The sequence below is a fragment of the Rhipicephalus microplus genome, chromosome X, assembly GCF_043290135.1.
Source record: "Rhipicephalus microplus isolate Deutch F79 chromosome X, USDA_Rmic, whole genome shotgun sequence".
Classification (NCBI taxonomy): domain Eukaryota; kingdom Metazoa; phylum Arthropoda; class Arachnida; order Ixodida; family Ixodidae; genus Rhipicephalus; species Rhipicephalus microplus.
Window position 1 is genome coordinate 254,916,691 of NC_134710.1, and position 20,594 is coordinate 254,937,284.

General features: G+C 44.3%; 1 protein-coding gene across 4 annotated transcripts in view; it reads right to left on the bottom strand.

Moving 5' to 3' along the window:
• alpha-Spec (alpha spectrin) overlaps window positions 1–20,594 on the bottom strand; it is a 173,566-nt gene that overhangs the window by 12,311 nt on the left and 140,661 nt on the right. For 3 of the 4 annotated variants that reach the window (XM_037414135.2, XM_037414132.2, XM_037414133.2), the window contains 9 exons: window positions 9,049–9,125; window positions 7,721–7,857; window positions 4,751–4,823; window positions 4,352–4,648; window positions 3,691–3,803; window positions 3,577–3,594; window positions 3,022–3,076; window positions 2,179–2,375; window positions 1,936–1,989 (listed from right to left, as the gene is read on the bottom strand). In XM_037414135.2, coding sequence (XP_037270032.1) covers window positions 1,936–1,989; window positions 2,179–2,375; window positions 3,022–3,076; window positions 3,577–3,594; window positions 3,691–3,803; window positions 4,352–4,648; window positions 4,751–4,823; window positions 7,721–7,857; window positions 9,049–9,125 — 1,021 coding nt within the window. Of the gene's footprint in view, window positions 1–1,931; window positions 1,990–2,178; window positions 2,376–3,021; window positions 3,077–3,576; window positions 3,595–3,690; window positions 3,804–4,351; window positions 4,649–4,750; window positions 4,824–7,720; window positions 7,858–9,048; window positions 9,126–20,594 lie in introns of those variants that run through there. The other variant, XM_075878951.1, reaches the window with a different exon arrangement.

Genomic DNA, 20,594 nt, shown 5'->3' on the forward strand with positions numbered 1-20,594 from the left:
CTAAATTAAGGATTCAGACGACGCACGACAGAGAACGGCGCAAATCAGAGACTTGTGCATTAGAGACTTGTGCATTGTGCATACGGTACTTTGTTTGAATCAATTCGCACAGGACAACTCAATTCTCTTCAGTCAATACGCCATTATTTATCATGTGTACTTTATTATCCAAATTTGGGCTTCACTAAGCGCAGAGTATAGTTTCTTTTATATAAGCAAGCGCTATAGGAAACTTGTTGCGTTACGTGTGCGAGTGCATTTTTCGCATGCGCTTGTTCTCTATGCAAGTCATAGTGCCCCCCATTCTCAAATTAAGCTGCTGTAATGCTTCTCCCCGAACACTTACGACATTGAGTTTGTATATATATATGCCCTCAAACGTGCGCGTGAGAGTCACACGTGCGTAGTCTAAGTATGTTGTGGGTATAGATTTTGCCACATTCCTTACTCAAGTTTTGTTATCCCCGCGATACACTAAGTACTTATTCATATAAACCGCGCCTGCAGTGTTCGAGAAGCTTCAGGACTGTAGTAGATCATTTTGTGATAATTAAATGCACTATGCAAACATTACATTCAATTCTGGAACCTACGTGGCCACTACTGATAACGCTCGAATATTTGAAGACACATGTATCGCGCGCCGAGGCGCTTCACCGCTTGCGAGTTAATTGCCGGCCGACGCTGTGTTTGCCACTATCACTGCCAGTGTGTACGCTGCAATCTGACTTTCCGTTCCCCAGCCACAAGCTCAGCTAAAGAAACAGTTTCGTCTTCGACTAACAGTTTTGTCTTCGACTAACAGTTTGCTTCCTTCGTTGAAGTCACGACCCAGTGACAATATCATGTCCGTGCATTCGTAGCGTGATGTGCGTGCATATATTTTCTTTGAATATCACCTACCGCCAACACAAACAAGCGAGTATTCGGAAGCAGATGACCTGATTTATTAGAAATTTCATAACATGATCGCAAACGAAAAAAAAGGAGCTCTCCTATTACAATTGAAAGTATGACTTGCATTATCTCAAGATACACTGACCAGGCATAGCTCTGTTCTAAAATCAATTGAATGGCATGCGTATTTAGCTTTTGACGAGACAACAAAACTCAATGGGATACATACAATCGACAGCACAAATCGCAGCGTAGTTACCTCGAAAACTGTTAGGGCCTTGCCTATAGTAGTGTAGCAATGCAGTGCAATAGTGCTACCATATTCGGGAGAGGCCCACTACACATGAGCCTTCCTTCTTCAACCTTGGGCTCGCTAGACATATTCTTCAACTTGAAATGAATCTGATGCAGTTCCCCAAAGAGGCTCGATGTTAGCGTGCACAGTGCCACTATTTCTGCTATTTGACGAGTAAAATCCTTTATGCCAGTGAGAATGAAGCGGTCCGCGGCCAACTACCTTCCGCCTTCGAAGAGGCGGAAGGTAGTTCTGACGCCACATGATCTGACACCACAATCAAGAAACCTTAGCACAGCACCAAGTGGAAGTGCTGCGTTTACCCTGTTAAGCACAGCTATACGTTTTTTCGACCTGTGTTGCCAGTACATGGAGCGTTTTTTGGAGTTGTGAATAGTAGAAAGCTTTGGATAATTTTCGGCCACTTGGTGGTTTTCTTCAACATGCACCTAAATCAGCACATACAAAGCAATTCACACTTTAAACTGTCAGTAGCAGAACTAATTTGTATTTCAGTTAAACAAGGGTTTTATACATGAAATTCCACAAAGCTATGTAGAACTATTGTTGTTTGATTAAATTATAAAAAGGTAAAAAAGAAATCAGAGTAGGAATGCTGTGCTTAAAAACAAGCAGTGTCAAATGCCCACGACACTTGCAAATGGCAGTGCGAAATGTCTGCAGTACTAAACTACATAACCACATAGAAATCGGAACAGTGAAAAAAAAAAAAAGCCACTCACTTGAACATCATGCTGAATTCCTTGAGGGCATCTTCTGTGACACCACTCTGGTTTCTAAACAAATGAGAAGGAGAAAGAAAGGCATGTTCATATGAGAAGAAGGGTGAATGACTTGCCTCATTTGAATCATTAAGCAATTTTTGCAAGACATGCTAAGCTCAACAAACAAAGAAAAGCTTAGAAAATTCTAATGCTTTTTCACAACAGTTCTGCCACCCACCAAGTCTGCATGACTGCACGCACCTTGCTTGTATTTGCTGCTCGAGGTTGTGCTGCATGCGCATTCCAAGCTGGTCAAGCTGGTCCCACTGCTGGGCCAGACCGACCGTACCATGCTCTGTGTACCGGTTGTCCAGAATAAGCTGCTCCTCAAGCAGAGCCCCCAGATCCTCGATACGCTTGAGGTCTCCACGTTTTCCACGAACCTCGGCAGCTTTACGCTGAAAGAACCCAGGGAAACTATGCAACCCACTGCTATATTAAGTTCCTGCTGACCACATCAGTCAATTTTTTTCAACTGCAACGGGTTCCAGAAGAACTATTTTTACAGCGACGCTGCAAGCTTTTTGTTTGTCTGCATGGATCATACAAAAAACTCTGGTGGTATCTGCCACCGGAATTCGGCGAGTCCCACTACTGAGAACAAGCATTTATGAGAACCATATGAATGTGTTGCTGGTGGGAAAGGGAAGTGTGGGTGAAGAGGAAAATGAGTGGAAGAGGGTGAAACATAGCAACTGAGCCGGGTATAGCGTCTCAATAGCAAAGGGTTCGAAAGCGAAGTGAAGGTGAGGAGGGAAATGATGATGGGAGAGGGTAAAGCATAGCGTAGCCTTGTGTGGGCAGGAAAGGTAGTGAGGAGAAAATAGAGCAAAGCATAGCATAGCCATGTATAGTTTAGCAAGGAATTGGGAAAAAAAAGTAAGGGGAAGGGGGAACACCACCAGATCCACTGTTTTCCTAGTGTTCACACTACCAGTGCACAGCCGCCCCAACATTTTCTTTTTTTTTTTTCTGCTAATACGCTACTTGACCAGTAACAGTCTATGGAGCCTTTTAACTGCTAGTTTGTACTCAACATCGTACCTTTGTTGCTTCCAATTGTGCTTCCAGTGAACCGGATCCTTCCATCATTGAGGACCTACAAGAGGTGGTACAAATGCCTTCTTAGAAAAAGCATAAAATAAACGTATAACATGTGAACTGCACTATGTTAAAAATATACTACTAATAAACATAAGTGTGTGCTAGTTATAAAAACGAAAGCCACCTACATCTTCAAACATAACTGCACAGCAAATCAAAATATTAAGAAATAGATGCAGGGTAGCTTTCAGAGTTAAAAGTAAGGGCTAAACTTAAAAAATACACGAAATATACTTTAAAAAATTGTAGGGAACAACATAATGTTTAGTTAAACAGCTTGGCAAAAGGAAGGCACATACACAATCCTACAATGACTCATTAAGTTAAAATTACACAAGTGTTCTTAAACAATATTTTAAAAAAATACTGCCTATACCCAACTGCAAATCAATGCAATAACCAACTTATACCTTAAATTTAATCACATGTCAATATGACTGCATAGCCGAAAAAAAGCATTCAACCTTAAAATGGTGATTTTGAAACGAAACTTACCCATCTAACAGCCACATCCTGTGTATTGTCAAACCATGTAAAATAAAACGTACATACATTAGAGACTTGCAATGGGAAAAAAGCATTCGGCACAAAATGTTCACAAACACCTACCGTGTGTCTGTCAACCACTGGTGTAGAGCATTAGCATGCTTGGCAAACTCTCTACGGAGGTGGTCATTGTCTTCCTGGCGCTGGGCTTCCTTGGAAAGCTCTATATCACGTTCCTGCATGGAATGAAAAATAAGCATTCAAGTGTGTATGAAGCAAATGTGATTATACTACTATCTCTGTTTCAGTGCAAAGCACGTTTCAGTTTGCTCTTATTGAATTCAAACAAAAAGTCCCAACCATCGCCTGTAGATTTCAACAGGCCTACATTGCAGGTGCTGATATTCAGTAGCCAAGGTTTTCAAGTGAAATCTGAAAATTAATTTGACCTTTAGTATTGCATTTACAAATTCATTACTGCAAATTTGGCAACAGTAAAATTCTCAAAGCTTGAAAAATTGATTCCCAAAACCAACTTAGTGCTTCACTTTATTGTGCTTCGAACAGTAATTTAGCTAGTTCAGCATGGACAGGTGCAGTTTTATAACTTAAATGACATATGTAATACTACACAAGTATGCATCCAGGCATTTGGAATGGAATACATCATGTTCACAATAAATTATAAATGAGCATTCTCCAGTTTTTGCTTCTTAGTTCACAGCATTAATAGAAGCTTTGGACTGGAAAGCATGAAACAAGTTGTGAGACATTTAAACTGCACCTTGATTATTTTTTGCAGGTTGCGCCATGTATCCTCCAAGGCCTCCATAGTGAACCATGTGTATGGGTTTGGTCCAACATTGAAGCTTTTTATTTTTCGGTCCAAGGCAGCGAGGGCTTCAAAATCTGCTTGTGCTGAGCCCAAAGAGTTCTGAAACTGTGCATGAGCCTCTCGCAAGGCACGAATTTCTTCCACCGAGTTGCACCGCACCGGGTCAGTCAAGTCTTCCTCGGCATTCTCAAACCAGCTATTGAAAGCAGATGCTTTCTTAGCGAATGTGAGGAACAGGTCTTCAATCTGCATGGGGAGATGGGTGGAGAAAAGCATGTTTGACATTACTGAAAATCCATAATCACAACCCGTAAGCAAACTAAGTGAGCATAGCACAGATGAACTCACTTGCTTGAACTGATCCAGCATGTGCAGCAGACGAAGTTTACGGGCATTGGATGCTGCCAGTAAATTATTCCAGCTGAAAATTTGGTTTGCAAGGTTACTCTACATGTACTGAAGATAACATTGAACAATGGCGCTTTGATCATAACTGAAAAGAGCATGAATACACACTCCTCACCAGACTTTTCGGTGAAATGTATGCATGATGGCATAAAGATGACATTAGTATAGTAAAAGGGATCCTACTGCAGCCCATATACAGTAAAAGCTCATCAATTCAACACTAATTAATTCAGAATATTGCATAATTTGGATGCATTCTTTGGTAATGGCAAATCTATACTTTGTTCAATTGCATTAAACTGAATGCAAATTAATGAGTGAAATCCAAATTAACAAGCTTTTGCTGAAGTATTGTGATGAAACCCACTGACCACATTTAATCGCAACATTGTGCCGTCATGCAGCAACTTTCTAGAAAGACAGCTTGGAAGCAAGCGTGGAAGTGGAAGGCACAATTCAGACAGGGGTCTTTTGCAATGGCCCCATTGCAAAATATGTACAGTACTCATGAATTCAAATGCGACATCAATTTTTATTTATTATAACTATTTTGTATAGAGACTTCTATGCGTAAAAAAAATGCTAGAGATATCCATGTCATGCCACGACAAATCTGGTTTTAAAAGACAATGTTGGCTCTGATGTACATGTTTGAGCCGAAAGTACATCGATATGACCTGAATTAAAGACTGTGGATATGAAAGTGTGCAAGCTACTTAGCCCCCATTTGAATTCATTAGGGTCTCTCATCTCAAGCACTAATCAGTCACACAATGGCTAACTGCTATTTGCATAATGATTCCATATAAAATGAAAACATTTGCAGATTCATCAAGTAAAGGAGCATTGATGCAGTTACTGCATCAATGGTTACTGCACCTTTGGTTACTGCTCTCTTGACCAGTATCTGTATGTTCTACGACGTTCTACCATGTATTGATCTAAAAGTCAGTGAACCATTTATATTCCAGTATTTTTTACAGTATGTAACACTTGTTGAGCACTCGCTAAGGAGCTAAAACTTGCACAAATTAACAATGGTATCAATTACAAAAACTGGCATGGAATTGCTGATCGTGCCTTATTTAACCATTAAAGTTGAAAGTGTGTCATAATACACAAACAACAAAAATAGCAAACTGCGTAGTGTGCTCAAATGTGTATCATACACGAATAGAACTCCATTTTCATGGGTGTGGGTATGGACACAAAGGAAACACACTTGTGTAAAGGTATTAAAGATAGCTGAATAAATAAGGGGGGACGTGCCTTCCAAAACGAACTTTGTTTCTTGTTGGATGTCGATGAAAATTGGCACAGACACTAAAAATGGCCTCGCAGAGCTTCCATGAACATTTCGAGGCGATAACACAAAAACTTAATGAGATACAAATTATTTCTTCATTAAACCTCGTGGAGGAGCTGGCAGATTTATAAAATGACAAAAATAGTTGGTAATTACTGATTTGGTTGATATGTGGAGTTTAACGTCCCACAACCACCATATGATTATGAGAGACGCCGTAGTGGAGGGCTCCGGAAATTCGACCACCTGGGGTTCTTTAACGTGCACCCAAATCTGAGCACACGGGCCTACAACATTTCCGCCTCCATCGGAAATGCAGCCGCAGCAGCCGGGATTCGATCACGCGACCTGCGGGTCAGCAGCACCTTAGCTACTAGACCACCACGGCGGGGCTAGTTGGTAATTACTGAATGCACAGCCAAGTGTATGCTGAAGGGGGCAGTGTTTTCAGAATAATTTCTTTGAGACTAAATTTTGTAGTTAACATTTTCTCCAATGACACTGCAATGAGCACACTTGCACTAGAAACAAAAAACACTACGAAAAATTCTTTAGGGAGTCAAATGAAAATCTAAGATCGTAGCCCCCTGAAGCACAGTTCAAGGAGCGTTACAAAACAAATGGAATCAAAATCTGTGCAGTGGTTGCCGAGATATCTGCTCCACGAACTGAGCATAATGACAAAAAAAAAAAAAAACAGTATTGAGAAAACTGCGTTTGAAGTTTCACCTTCTCTTCAAGTCTCTAATAAAACACCTAAAAATTGTGATCTTAGGTTTGTCTGGTGACATTTGACTTCTCAGGCATCTGGCTTCTGCCCAGTGTGCCTTTGTTGCCTATATTTTTTATAACCTTTTTCTTTTTCATCTAAAAAGAATAAGTATGGATTTCAAACTAAGTGGTGTGATAGTAGGAATGACAGAATAGATTTTAATTGAACATGGCCAAATACTGAAATAATTACTTTTCTTGTGTTCAAGCTGTCATTGGTGTAATTAGGTACTTGTTGATAACAAATAATCACTGGACATTTTATTATACAGAGAAGTTTACTGCATAAGAAAAATGGCTCACACCATGACAGCCTATGCCTTCTTTCTAAATGACTAACAGTTATGGGCAGAAAACAGGTGGCACAGAAATTTTTTTTGCAGTTTATTTCATGACGAGAGTCAAGCATATAAAACTCGTGCCCCTGCTTCAAACATACTTTTTGCCACTCTAGCCGTGAAACGCATCATCATACAGCCAGTCACGGAAACGGTACTCTAAGAGGCTTTCATTGTCACGAAAAATTCACAAACGCTCGCGGCGATACCAAGCATGGCTCCAAGCACGTCTAAATTGCATCGCAAAAGCTTATTGACAGTCCTACATATGACCATGAAGTGCGCGGCCGCATGGACTGTGCATCCGGCGCGTGACGCACTTGCCGGCGGCGTTCAGTGACGATGTGCGAAATGTGTACCGACGATGACAAAAAAATGCTGCACATTTTTGAATGCCAACGCGCAAAACTGCTAGCCGCTAAAAAGCCGCATACCCCCTTAAATTGTATCTGTTTCACTTTTATTTTATTCGAACTATTTTGTTCCAATACCTACCGTGTAAGAACATCATCGTGTCTCCTCATTATGGCTGCTGTCTGATCATGATTAGCAGCCACAAGTTGGTCTTTGAGCTGTGTTATACTTTGAATGCCTTCTTGTTCAAAGGCTCCCAAGCCAGCATCAAAGGTTTCCTGAAGGAGAGAGAATCAAATGTTCAATTTTTATAGTGAACACACAGCACATATGATTACACTAACAACCTAGCTAACTTTGCTTACATATAGTACTATATACCGACTGTCCCAGCAAACTTGATCCAAAAATTTCTCAAGTTCTACCTGTTGTTTCATTAGTAGTACTGCTTGTGTGTAGATACATGTATTTTTTTCACGACTAAGCACTAATTAATAGACTTTATTACACAGCTTTATATTTTGTTCTTGCTTAAATTGGCAAAATATCAGCTTTTTGTTGTACGTTATCTCAAATAACCCCCAGAATAAAACATTAACTCTTTGCTAAAACCTGCCTCATTCTTTTTGAGAAAGAACACAAGTGCACAAAACACACTAAATATAAAATAGACAAATGCTCGCATGCCACTACTCCAGTGCTTCCAAGCATTCGTTAGTTGATACATGGCTGCGCTTCTTCATTACCACATTGTGTTGTGGAATTCTTCAAAAGCAATACAGAGAACATCTGAAGCTCTCACATTAACTTTTTACAATGCATACTTGTGCTGCTGCAAGTGTGTCAAATGCCATATGACTTCGATGAGCAGTAACTTGAAACATCATGTGCTTGCTTCTAGGCCAAATGTGACTTAGATAGTTGAACTCCTTCGTCTATCTGCATTGCTGGCAGAAGCTGTGTGTCTATCACTTTTGTAACCGGGGGGGACGATGCGGCCAACAGCTAGGCCCAGAACTCCACCAACGCTCAGCTTATTAGTGCTTTATGGGATAAAAATGATGCTCAATCGATCTGTCCTCAACGAAGTGCACAGGTTTGTGGCCATGCTTTTTAAAATTATTGTGCATTACAATGAGTAAATGCCGCAAAATGCAGCAGAGTCTTTAATGCAGCGCCACAAGATAAACTGAGGATGAGGCTCAATTCCCAGAAGTGTTGATCTAGCATTGAAAGCAGTGCAACATGGCCCAGCCTTAGAAGAAAAAGGATTGAATCCTCTCCATGAGTGCCCTTAACATTATAATGAAACCGTGCCAGAATGCTCATGCCTGAGCGCATGCTAGACTTCCGCAACAATTATTTTTTTTTCACATTGTTAAGTTCAGACGTGCTGCACTATTGAACAACAGCACATTTTTGTTTTAGCTTTGGACACTACAATGCTGCACTGAAAATGGGTAGCATACCTGTTTTGTAAGCAATGTTTGCACTGATGATAGGTCTCGACCAAAGTCTTCAGAGCGCACATGAGCTTCTTTGTCAGCTGGGAAAGTTGAAGAACACAGTTAATTTGTGGCTTGAAACATTTTACAGAAATTTCAAATGTCTTTGATATAAACATATTGCTATAATCACCCCAGATAGTCATATACAAATCTGTCATTCTGAGTAGCTAATTTTGCACTCGTGCACACAAATTGCATTGAAAAGCTGTGCTCAAGCATGACGCAGATTTCTGTAGAGCCCTTTGTTCTTGCTGCTAAGTGACAGCGACAGCGCACATTTCTGTGTAGCTATCAGACTAGTGTGCAATGCCGAGCACGATTCAGCACTCTGGCCAAATCCGTGCCAACTTTTCCATTTCAGAATGCCAAATAGGCTACGAGTTTAAGATTTACACAAGCTTAATGACTAAACTTTTTAAAAGTCTCCTATGGTTATACACTTCTGACCACAATCTTCATTGCACAATGCTATAGAGTAGGCTTGTGAAGATGATGAATTTTAGGTTCGAAGCGAATAGTGATTTTGATCGAATCATTTTGCATTGAATTCGAATAGTATATACATCTTTTTTTCATTTTATTATTTATTTGGTTTTACAGAAAGAGGAGCAAGAGCTAAAGGCCATGTGGCCTGACAGGGCCTTTTACTCCTTTGCATATTCAGCATCCATACACAAGGTTTTGATACATGTACAACAATAAAGCATCAGCATGTACATAACTAAATTCAAACAGAGCAAAATAGTTTCACATCTTACAAGTACTTCCAGACAACAAAAACGTATACAAACACTTCATGAAATTGATTTATTGATATGTGGGGTTTAACGTCCCAAAACCACCATATGATTGAGAGACGCCGTAGTGGAGGGCGCCGGAAATTTTGACCACCTGGAGTTCTTTAACGTGCACCCAAATCTCAGCACATGGGCCTACAACATTTCCGCCTCTATCGGAAATGCAGCTGCCGCAGCCGGGATTCGATCCCGCTACCTGCGGCTCAGTAGCCGAGTACCTTAGCCACTAGACCACCGCAGCGGGGCCACTTCATGAAATCATACAATAGAAAACATGTTATGTAAAATAAAAAATACCTTGAAAACCCTTCATGACTTGAAAACTCTTCATCGCATATTATAAAGAAAAAGAGGCATTTTTGTCATTACCAAACTAACCTGTACAATATTTTTAAAATTGAAACAAGCCTTGTGCAAATGCCTTTTTTTTTTCCTCAGAAGAAATGGAAGAGACCTTGAATAGCAGCAGGATTTGACTTTCGGTAGAATGCGAGTGATAGCCCATAAAATATGTCAAGTTAAAATTTACTATATAAAGAGCATATAAGTTGTTATAACAAGCTTTTAAACTGAAAAAAAATGAATCAATGTGAGGGTAATATTGCTACCTAGCTGACATATCAGCGATCAGAAGACAACAACGAAGTGGGATGGTCTGTGTCTGTCGGTTGTGCATGCTGTCCATCTTAGTTGATGCTATACGCATCAGTGCCAATATAGATTCTAAATAGACAAGCCTCTTTGTGGTGGAGGGGCTGGGTACTTCCCTGTTTTCATCACGAAGCTCTGCAATGGCCGCATCATCATAGGTCCAACCATGTCACAGGTTGAACAACCATCTTCTCCACCGGTCCCTTACATGACTTCTACGTACGTCGTTCTACCTCCTGCTCGTCATCCCGGTGTATTTTCCGGTCAGGATGGCGCTGACATCGACAAATGGAGCAACTGTTACGAACGGGTCAGTGCAAGCTATAGGTGGGACTCGACTCTTATGCTTGCCAATGTGCTTTTCTACCTCGATGGCCCACCGCGGGTGTAGTTCGAGATGGATGAAGCAGAGATTACAAGCTGGGATTCCTTAAAAGAGAAGATTCGCGACCTTTTTGGCGACACTGTTGGACGGCAGATCGCTGCGAGGAATCAAATGGCGGCTCGTCCACAGACTACGACTGAGTCGTACGTCGTGTACATTCACAACGTCATCGCCCTATGCCACCAGATTGACAGGCACATGAGTGAGTCTGAGAAAGTGGCCCATGTGCTGAAAGGAACAGCACATGACGTCTTTAATCTTCTCGTATACAACAACGTTGCCACTGTCGACGCCATAATTAAAGAGTGCCAGCAATTTGAAGAAGCCAAGAGGCGCCGCATTACTAAGTGATTCACTCGCCTGCCTAACACGGCCGCAACCTCATCGTGCGAACCCACCTGCCAGTCCCCCATGTATGACGTCACACGCATTGTTCGTCGGGAAATCGAAGCCGCCTGTCTGGCTCCTCCTCAGCCATCAGTGGCGTTCATACAAGCTGTGGTGAGGCAGGAGTTTGCAAACCTCGGCCTTCTATCAGCATGTCACTCGGCTTGCCCTGAAGTCTCGCCTTACTTCCCAAGACATGCACGCAGTTTACCTTTTACAATGCCCTTCCACAACCTTTTGGAATGGCGAACACCCGAAGACCGGCCTATTTGTTTTTTCTGCCACTAGCCTGGGCACGTTTCTTGCTATTGCCGCTGCCGTCGGTCAAACCAACCACGCCAGTCCTTCTCTACGCCTTCGCACATGCACCCCAAGACCCCTTAACGTTCAGCCGCCGCACCTTCCTATTTATATTTGTTGTCATCTTATGAGCCTCCCACTGACCACCCTTTGCCTCGTCGCCACTACACTGACGCCCCTTCGTCCGGTGGCCGCTACTCCCGCTGCCCGTCGCCGCCAATCCCGCTCTTCGCTACCTCGGCGCTTTGTCGAGCTTCTCTGGTCAATTGCAGCAGGGAAACTAGATATTGCAGCTTGTGGAGGTGAAGCTGCAATACTAATGACTGCCGCAAATCCTTTATTGACGCTTCCCATGCACCATAGCCTGCTTGAAGTACAAGTCGACCAAATTCCTGTGACTGCCCTCATTTACACAGGTGCGCATCTATCTATTATGAGCGCTTCGATACGCCCCCGCTTGCAAAATATTATGACGCCGTCTACGACGCAGGCAATACGTGTTGGTGATGACTGTACTGTACCAGAAATCAGAATGTGCACTGCTCGTTTCAGCATTGCCGGTCATCATGCCGTGGTCCTTTTTGCCGTGCTAGCTTGTTTCCCTCATGACCTCATACTTGGCCTTGATTTCTTTTCGGCACACGTGACTGTTCTAGTACCCTCAGCCTCAATCTTCCAATCTTTGCCGACTACTCTGCAAAGCCCACCAGCCGCTTAAGCCCAACCATTTTCGCTCGCCTGCCATTTCGAGCAGTCGCGTACACGTCTGTCATCAGCCCCTCCTGTTATTGATGGTGATTACATCGTTACGTCGATTACTGACATGCAGTGTTACTGTGCCCCATACCATCACGACCATAGTGGATAACTGTGCGTTTTTTCTGCTCCTTAACTTTGGCTTCAGCCCTCAAGTCTTGCCCTGCCAGATGTCTCTAGCTGAGCTAACTGCCAAAGCAGACGACGATGTCAGCGTTATCCCAGTATCTGCTCCTGATCGAAGTGCAGTCTCACGATCACTCAGCTCGGACGATGCTATCTTTCGAAACATGATTGGATCGGACATTTCACCTCATCAGGCCGACGCTCTCTGCCAGGTTTTAACCTCGTACAGCGACATTTTCGACATACATGATCGTCCCTTGGGCCAGGCTAAGATTGTCACTCACCGAATCAACAATGGTGACACTGCGCTCATTCAACATCAGCCGTACCGTGTGTCAGCGCCCGAGCAAGAAGTGATTTAAAAATAAAAGGCCAAAATGCTTACGAAAAACTTAATCGAACCATCATCGAGCCCTTGGGAATCTCCCATGGTATTAGTAAAGAAGAAAGAAGACTCATGGCGTTTGTGCATTGAATATCGCCACCTCACCAAAATTACCAAAAAAGACGTGTGCCCTCTACCACTCATTGACGATGGCCTCGATTGCCTCCATGGCGCCACCTTTTTTTCATCTCTCGACCTTCGTTCTGGCTACTGGCAAATTGCTGTAGATGACATGGATCGAGAGGAGACCACCTTCGTTACCCCAAACGATCTTTACCAATTCAAGGTCATGCCCTTCGATCTCTGAAATGCTCCAGCGACCTTCGAGAGAATGATGGACACACTCCTTCAAGGATTTAAATGGTCGACATGTTTGTGTTACCTGGACGACGTGATCATCTTCTGACCTACCTTCGCGACCCACCTTGAACGCCTTTACACCATTCTAACCATATTCCGACGGGCAGGCCTGCAGCTCAATTCCTCGAAGTGCCATTTCGGTCTTCGTCAGATTACAGTGTTGGGTCACCTTGTTGACACTGCCGGCGTACGAACAGACCCGGCGAAAGTATGCGCTGTAACGAACTTCCCAGTTCCACGTTCTGCCAATGATGTTCGCAGTTTCGTGGACCTCTGCTCCTACTTTCGCCTGTTCGTGAAAAGCTTCGCAGCACTCGCACGGCCACTCACAGACCTTCTCAAACAAGACGTTCTATTTCGTTGGGGCCCTCTTCAAGCTGATGCCTTCTCTCAGCTAATCACCCCTCTAATGACACCCCCTACTCTTGCACATTTCGACCCTGATGCTCCTACAGAAGTGCGCCAGATGCGAGTAGGCACGGCATTGGTGCAGTTTTGGCACAAATTCAGTGGGGCAATGACCGTGTAATTGCGTATGCAAGCCATCTCCTTCCAAAGTCTGAATGCAATAACTCTATAACAGAATGGGAATGTCTCGCTCTTGTCTGGGCGGTTTCGAAATTCCGTCCTTACTTGTATGGCCGCCCTTTAAGTGTCATCACAGATCAACATGCGCTGTGTTGGCTTTCTTCTCTGAAGGAACGACGCACTGGATGACTTGGCCGTTGGGCGTTAGACCTACAAAAACATTCCTACTCGGTTGCTTACAAGCTTGGACATCTCCATTTGGAAGCCGACTGCTTATTCCGCTACCCTGTTGATCAGCCCAATGAATCAGAAATGATGATGATGTGTGGTGCTTTGTGGCGCAAGGGCCAATTGATGGCCAAAGAGCGCCATTTCGATGAGTAGAGATGAGACAATGATATGTTGCGTGGCTGTATAGGGGCCTTAAAATTCCTCGCGATAATGCGGGTAAAAACATAAGTATTAAGATCATGACAGTGGCGTGATATGCATATTAAAAGGGGTGACAAAGATTTTGATAATAAAAACATGTAAAAATATTTGGCACTAGCACACGTGCCTCATCAGCGCCCTTGTGTCCAAGGGCTGCGAGGCAAGTGCTTTCAAATGTAATCACTGCAGCAGCAATATCTCTTGAGAGGTCACGCTACACAATGCCTGGGTATATTACATAGTAAAATTGACATCTCTTAAAAAAGCTAACAATGATTTATGGGTGAAAAGTGGTTCCCTACTGACAAACATTGCGGGGTGTAATGGTATATGTTGTCGGTAGGGTAATGGAAAGTGCCTTCTTAGAGTGTCTAACTGTTTACATTGGATTAAAACGTGAAGAACTGTCAATGCCTCCCCACAATTGTCACAAAGTGGTGGATCACCACCGGACAAAAGATGTGTGTGTGTCGTGTATGTGAGTCCTATCCTGAGTCTTGTTAGTGTTACCTGTGTTAGACGAGATTTTGATACTGGTGGCCAATGGCCAAGGTGTGGCTTGATAACGTGTAGTTTGTTTTGTGTGTGTTTATCCCACTTGCTCTGCCAGTAGTCCCCGAGGTTTCGTTTGAGAGACGGCTTCAGATCAAGGACCGGGATTGATATGGGTGTAGGGGCAGTGTTTTTGTGGACGGATGCAGCGAGCTGATCCGCCCTCACGTTGCCTTGGATCTCACGGTGCCCTGGCACCCAGCACACTACAACATGTTGGTTGAGTGTGTAGAGTGTGCAAAAAATGGAGTAAAGTGAGACAAGGACAGGGTTTTTTTGTTTTTTAAGACTGTGCAAAGCCGTTACCACACTGAGGGAGTCTGTATAAATTACTGCTTTTTGTATTTGTAATTATTTGATGTGTTTAGCTGCCACAAGTATCGCGTAAGCTTCCGCTGTGAAGATACTTGTGCCTGGATGTAGAGGGCCAGCACCCGAAAAGGAAGGGCCAACAGCAGCGTAGGACACAGAGGAGTTGGTCTTAGAGGCATCTGTAAAAGAACTCAGGACGTGTGTATTTGTGTTGAAGTTCTAGGAAATATGTTCGGATATGGGCAATAGGCGCATGTTTTGTAACTTCTAGAAAAGACACATCGCAGTCTATAGTCTGCTATTGCCACGGTGGCGGGTATGCTACAGGAGCCATTAAACTATGTTCAAGTGAGACTCCAGTTTCCTCAGCTAGACTCTTCAGGCGAACTGAGAAGGGCTGCCTCATCGAAGGCCTGTTTTGAAACAGAATTGAGCTCGAGAAATCATTAATAGTAGAGTATGAGGGGTGCTTCTTGTCTGCTTTTACCTTAAGGAAATAAACGAAGGACATGTAAGTTCTCTGCAGATGAAGCGACCACTCATTTGACTCAACATAAAGGCTTTCTACGGGGCTGATGCGAAAAGCACCCGTAGAAAGGCGGATGCCCAAATGGTGCACGGGGTCCAGCATCTTCAAGAAACTTTGAGTAGCAGACTGATAGACAACGGCCCCATAATCTAAGCGGGTGCGAATGAGGCTTCTATACAGGTTCATGAGGCATTGCCTGTCACTACCCCACGTAGTACGTGACAACACTTTTATAACACTCATGGCTTTTAAACATTTTGTTTTTAAATACTTGATGTGTGGTACGAATGTCAACTTGTTGTCCAAGATTAAGCATAAGAATTTATGCTCCGCATTGACAGACAGACATTGACCGTTCAGTTCAATGTCAGGTTCTGAGTGCACGCCTCTCTTTCGGGAGAACAAGACACACGTGCTTTTTTCTGGGTTCAGCCGGAATCCGTTTTCCTCTGCCCATTTGGAGAGCTCGTTTAAACCTAACTGAACCTGCCGCTCACACATTGCTAGGTTGCATGACTTAAAGCTAAGCTGAACGTCATCGACATATGTGGAATAGAACATGTTGCGGGGGATGGACAGGTGCAAGGAATTCATTTTAATAATAAAAAGTGTACAACTAAGTACACCACCTTGCGGTACTCCCGTTTCTCGCACAAATGTTTGGGAGAGAGTACTGCCCACACGGACGCGGAATTTTCGATTGGACAAGTAACTCTCGATTATGGAAAGCATTCTACCGCGCACACCCAGGTGAGACAAGTCTCTTAATATCCCAAAACGCCATGTTGTGTCGTAAGCCTTCTCGATATCAAGAAACACTGAGAGGAAGTATTGTTTGTGGACAAAAGCGTCTCGGATCTGTGCCTCAATACGCACCAAATGGTCGGTGGTGGATCTACCCTCTCGAAACCCACACTGGAACTGGTCGAGCAGATTGTGTGTTTCAAGGAAATGTAAAAGTCGGCGGTTTATCATTTTTTCAAAAAGTTTACAAAGGCAGCTGGTTAGTGCAATGGGCCTATAACTTGAAACTGAGGAAGGTTCCTTGCCCTGTTTCAAAATAGGGATAACAATAGCCTCTTTCCAGAAAGCAGGGATGGTGCCAGAAAGCCAGATAGCATTGTATAGAGAGAGTAAAGTTTTTCGCGTTTTGAGCGGCAGGTTTTTCAACATTTCATACGTGACACGGTCGTAGCCTGGTGCAGAATTACTGCTAGAGTTTAGCGATGTTTGTAGCTCAGCTAAGTTGAAAGGTTGGTTGTATGCCTCGTGTTTTTTGCACTTATATTCTAGTTTCTGTTTTTCTATCCTTGCTTTATATCTTTGTAAAACTTCAGTATAGTGTGCCGAGCTAGACACTTGCTCGTAGTGTGCACCGAAGAAGTTCGCCTCATCTTCCAGGCTGTCACCCTGTGTGTTTAACGAGTGGGAGTGAGTGTACTTGTCTTCCTGCTACCCTACGAACCATGTCCCAGACTTTAGCCTCTTGTGTATATGAATTTATCCCTGATAAAAACTTGTGCCAGCTTTCTCTTCTGGCCTGCCGACGCGTTCTCCTGCCTCGAGATTTTATTTTCTTAAAGCTCTCAAGGTTTCCCGCTGTCGGCGAGTTGCGCAGCAACCTCCATGCCCTGTTCTGTTCCTTTCGTGCATTCTGACACTCAGTGTTCCACCATGGGACGTGTCGTTTGCCGGGCAGTCCAGATGTTTGTGGAATGCACTTGGCTGCTGCGTCAGTAAAAAAAGCCGTGAAGTACTGCAAAGCTTCATCTATGCCTAATCCGCATATGTCGGTCCAACTTAGGTGTGTAATCTTTTGAAATTGTTCCCAGTCGGCTTTGTTCACCAGCCATTTGGGAACATATGGAGGACATTCATATGTTATTGGTGTACTCAAAACTAAAGGAAAATGGTCACTTCCGTATGGATTATTTATGACTTTCCACTGAAGTAATGGTACAAGTGAAGGAGATGCGATACTGAGGTCTATGGAGGGGTAAGTATTGTTTGCAAGGTTATAATATGTTGCCTTTTTTCTATTCAACAGACAAGCACCTGATGAAAAGAGGAACTGTTCAATGAGACGACCTCGTGCATCACATCGACAGTCACCCCATAAACCGCTGTGCGCATTCAGGTCCCCTAGAACCAAATAAGGTTCTGGTAACTCATCTATTAAAGACTGGAAATCGTGTTTTTCCAGGTGGTGTTGTGACGGTATGTATAGAGAGCAGATGGTGACGAGCTTATTAAATAGAACTGCTCGAACAGCCACTCCCTCTAGGGATGTTAGTAGTGGTACATGACTGCATGCTACTCCTCGGTTAACTATAATGGCTACACCATCAGATGACGCCACAGCACCATCTCTGTCCTTTCGGAAGACAACATATTGACGCAAAAAATTTGTATTCTTGGATTTTAAGTGTGTTTCCTGTACACACAGCACTTTTGGAGAATGTTTGTGTAGAAGTTCTTGGACATCGTCGAGGTTTCAAAGTAGTCCTCTGACGTTCCATTGTATAATTTGTGTCTCCATTATGGAAGTAAAGAAGTGCTGTGTGTACGAAATGAGTGTGGCTGGTGTCTAAAGAGAGAAGTGACTTATCTTACAGAGCCTTTAGAAAGCCCTGTAATTACCGTTTTGTCTTTTTTAAAGCGGTCGAGGGAACCCCGCCGCTCCTTTGGCGCAGTCTGCGCCGGTGCAGTTGATGTGTCCATTGCCTCAGGAGAGACGACAGATAATGTTGTTTTCGTTGTAGGCTTCGTCGTGACAGACGGAGCCTTAAACCCCACCGGGCTGGAGGTCGAGGGGACCTCTTTAGTTTGTGTGGTGCCCTGGCTGCTGCCAAGGTTCACAGGGGCCTTCGGTGGGGCTGTATTGAAGGAAGGTGGGGCAGCCGAGGCTGCTCCCCCCATGGGGGCTTGTGGCGTTTGCCTCGGCACGCTGGGCGTGGTCCAAGGCATTGCCGAAAACCGAAGTGCTGCCGACCCCCCTCGCACCACTTCGGCATACGATGTGTTCCCAGCAAAATGCGGGGAAACGCGCTGCCACGCTTCACGGAAGCTTATGTTCAATTTAAACTTTGTATTAATTTCTTTTTCCATTTTCCAGGCCACGCATGACCTGGAATATGCAGGATGGTCACCCTCACAGTTTGCGCAGTGCACTTTTAGCTGACAGTCATCGTCAGCGGTATGACCTTTGGTGCCGCATTTCGCGCAGGTAAGCTGTCCTCGGCAGCTCTGGGATCCGTGCCCGAACCTCTGACACTTAAAGCAACACCGCGGGTTGGGTATGTATGGTCTAACTGGCAGTTTAAGATATCTTGTTGCTATTTCAGTGGGGAGGGTGCTAGATGCGAAAGTTAGTATGATGTGCTTCGTTGGGATTTCCTTATTTTCTCTTCTTATTTTGATACGCTGCACCTGAATGACGTTTTCCTCTTTCCAGCCTGTTAGAAGTTCATCATCAGAGAGGTCCATCAGGTCTCCGTCTGATACAACACCCTTCACTGCGTTCATGGTTCGATGCGGTGTGATTGTGATAGGCTGATCCCCAAATGCTGCGAGTTTATGTAGTCTTTGTTACTGTGCGTTGTCTTTTATTTCAAGTAACAGGTCACCACTGGCGGTCTTTGTGGCCTTGTAGCCTGCGCCCAGCGTTTCTATGAGACATTTGGACACAAGGAAAGGTGAAATACTTCTAGCTTTCTTTTCTGTACTTTCACAGTGGATAATGTGGTACTTGGGGAAGTTATCTTTTTTGTTTGAAACAAATTCAAAAATTGCTTCGGTGCGCCACCTCTTCGAGGGGCGATTAGTTGTAAGAGGGCTAGGGGTTCCCATAAATTTGATAGCTTATTCGGCGGCCATGCCAGCCACCCACCACCGAGCCCAACAAGGGGACGCTGCGAGACGCGAAGGAGGCGCAGGCGCCAGCCGTACATGGCCGCTATAACCCAATATATCTACCCAAGGTTGGATATTTACACTAGGTTAACCCTTGCCGCCAGGAAAAATTGGAAGTGAAATGAAGTGAGGAGAATACAGGAAAGATGTAAAGTGTGAACAAAAGACGAAGATGTAGGGAGAGAGAGATAGGAAGAGGGGACTGCGGATTTCCCCCGGGTGGGTCAGCCCAGGGGTGCCGTCTACGTGAAGCCAGGGCCAAAGGGTGTGTTGCCTCTGCCGGGGGGCCTTAAAGGTACAATCACCCAGCGTCAGCTCAACCCCCAGGATCCCCTTTTCCCCGGACACGGCAAAGCCACGCACGGCTAGGCGTGGGAGGGAGTAGAAACTCCCCCGTCAGCTCTGGTCCGTGGTGTCGCTACACACTAAACGCCTACTTGCGCAGGCGCCCCTGCGGGCAATGAATCAGACATCGAGCCTAGCCTCAGCGTCATATCAATGTCTCAGTTTCTTCAGCTTGGTGATGAACGTCGTGATGCTTCCCTACGACAACTTATTGACCATCTCGAATCTGCTCTCAACGACGCGTCGCTTCACATGTATGTCCTCCTGAATGGCATGCTGCACCATCATAGCCTCCAGCCAGACGGCCCTGAGCTCCTTCGTATCGTGCCGGAACGTTTGCGTTCAACCGTGCTCCATGAGCTCCATGATGAACCAACTGCTGGCCATTTGGGTGTATCTCGGACATATGACCGTGCTCGTCGCCACTTCTTTTGGCGCGGTCTCGCCAGGTCCATTCGCAGTTACGCGTTCTCCTGCGATAAATGCCAATGTAGGAAGCGACCTACTACGCCCCTGGCTGGACTTTTTCAACCGATACCCATCCCAACCGAACCTTTCTTCTGTGTTGGTATAGTTCTCGGTTCTTTTCACGAGTCGAAATCGGGCAACAAGTTGGTCGCCATTGCTATAGACTACGTGACTAGGTATGCCATCACTTGAGCGCTCCCCACCAGCACCCCTACTGACGTTGCGGACTTTTTGCTCCAGGATGTCACCTTACACCATGGCGCTCCTTGCCAATAACTCACG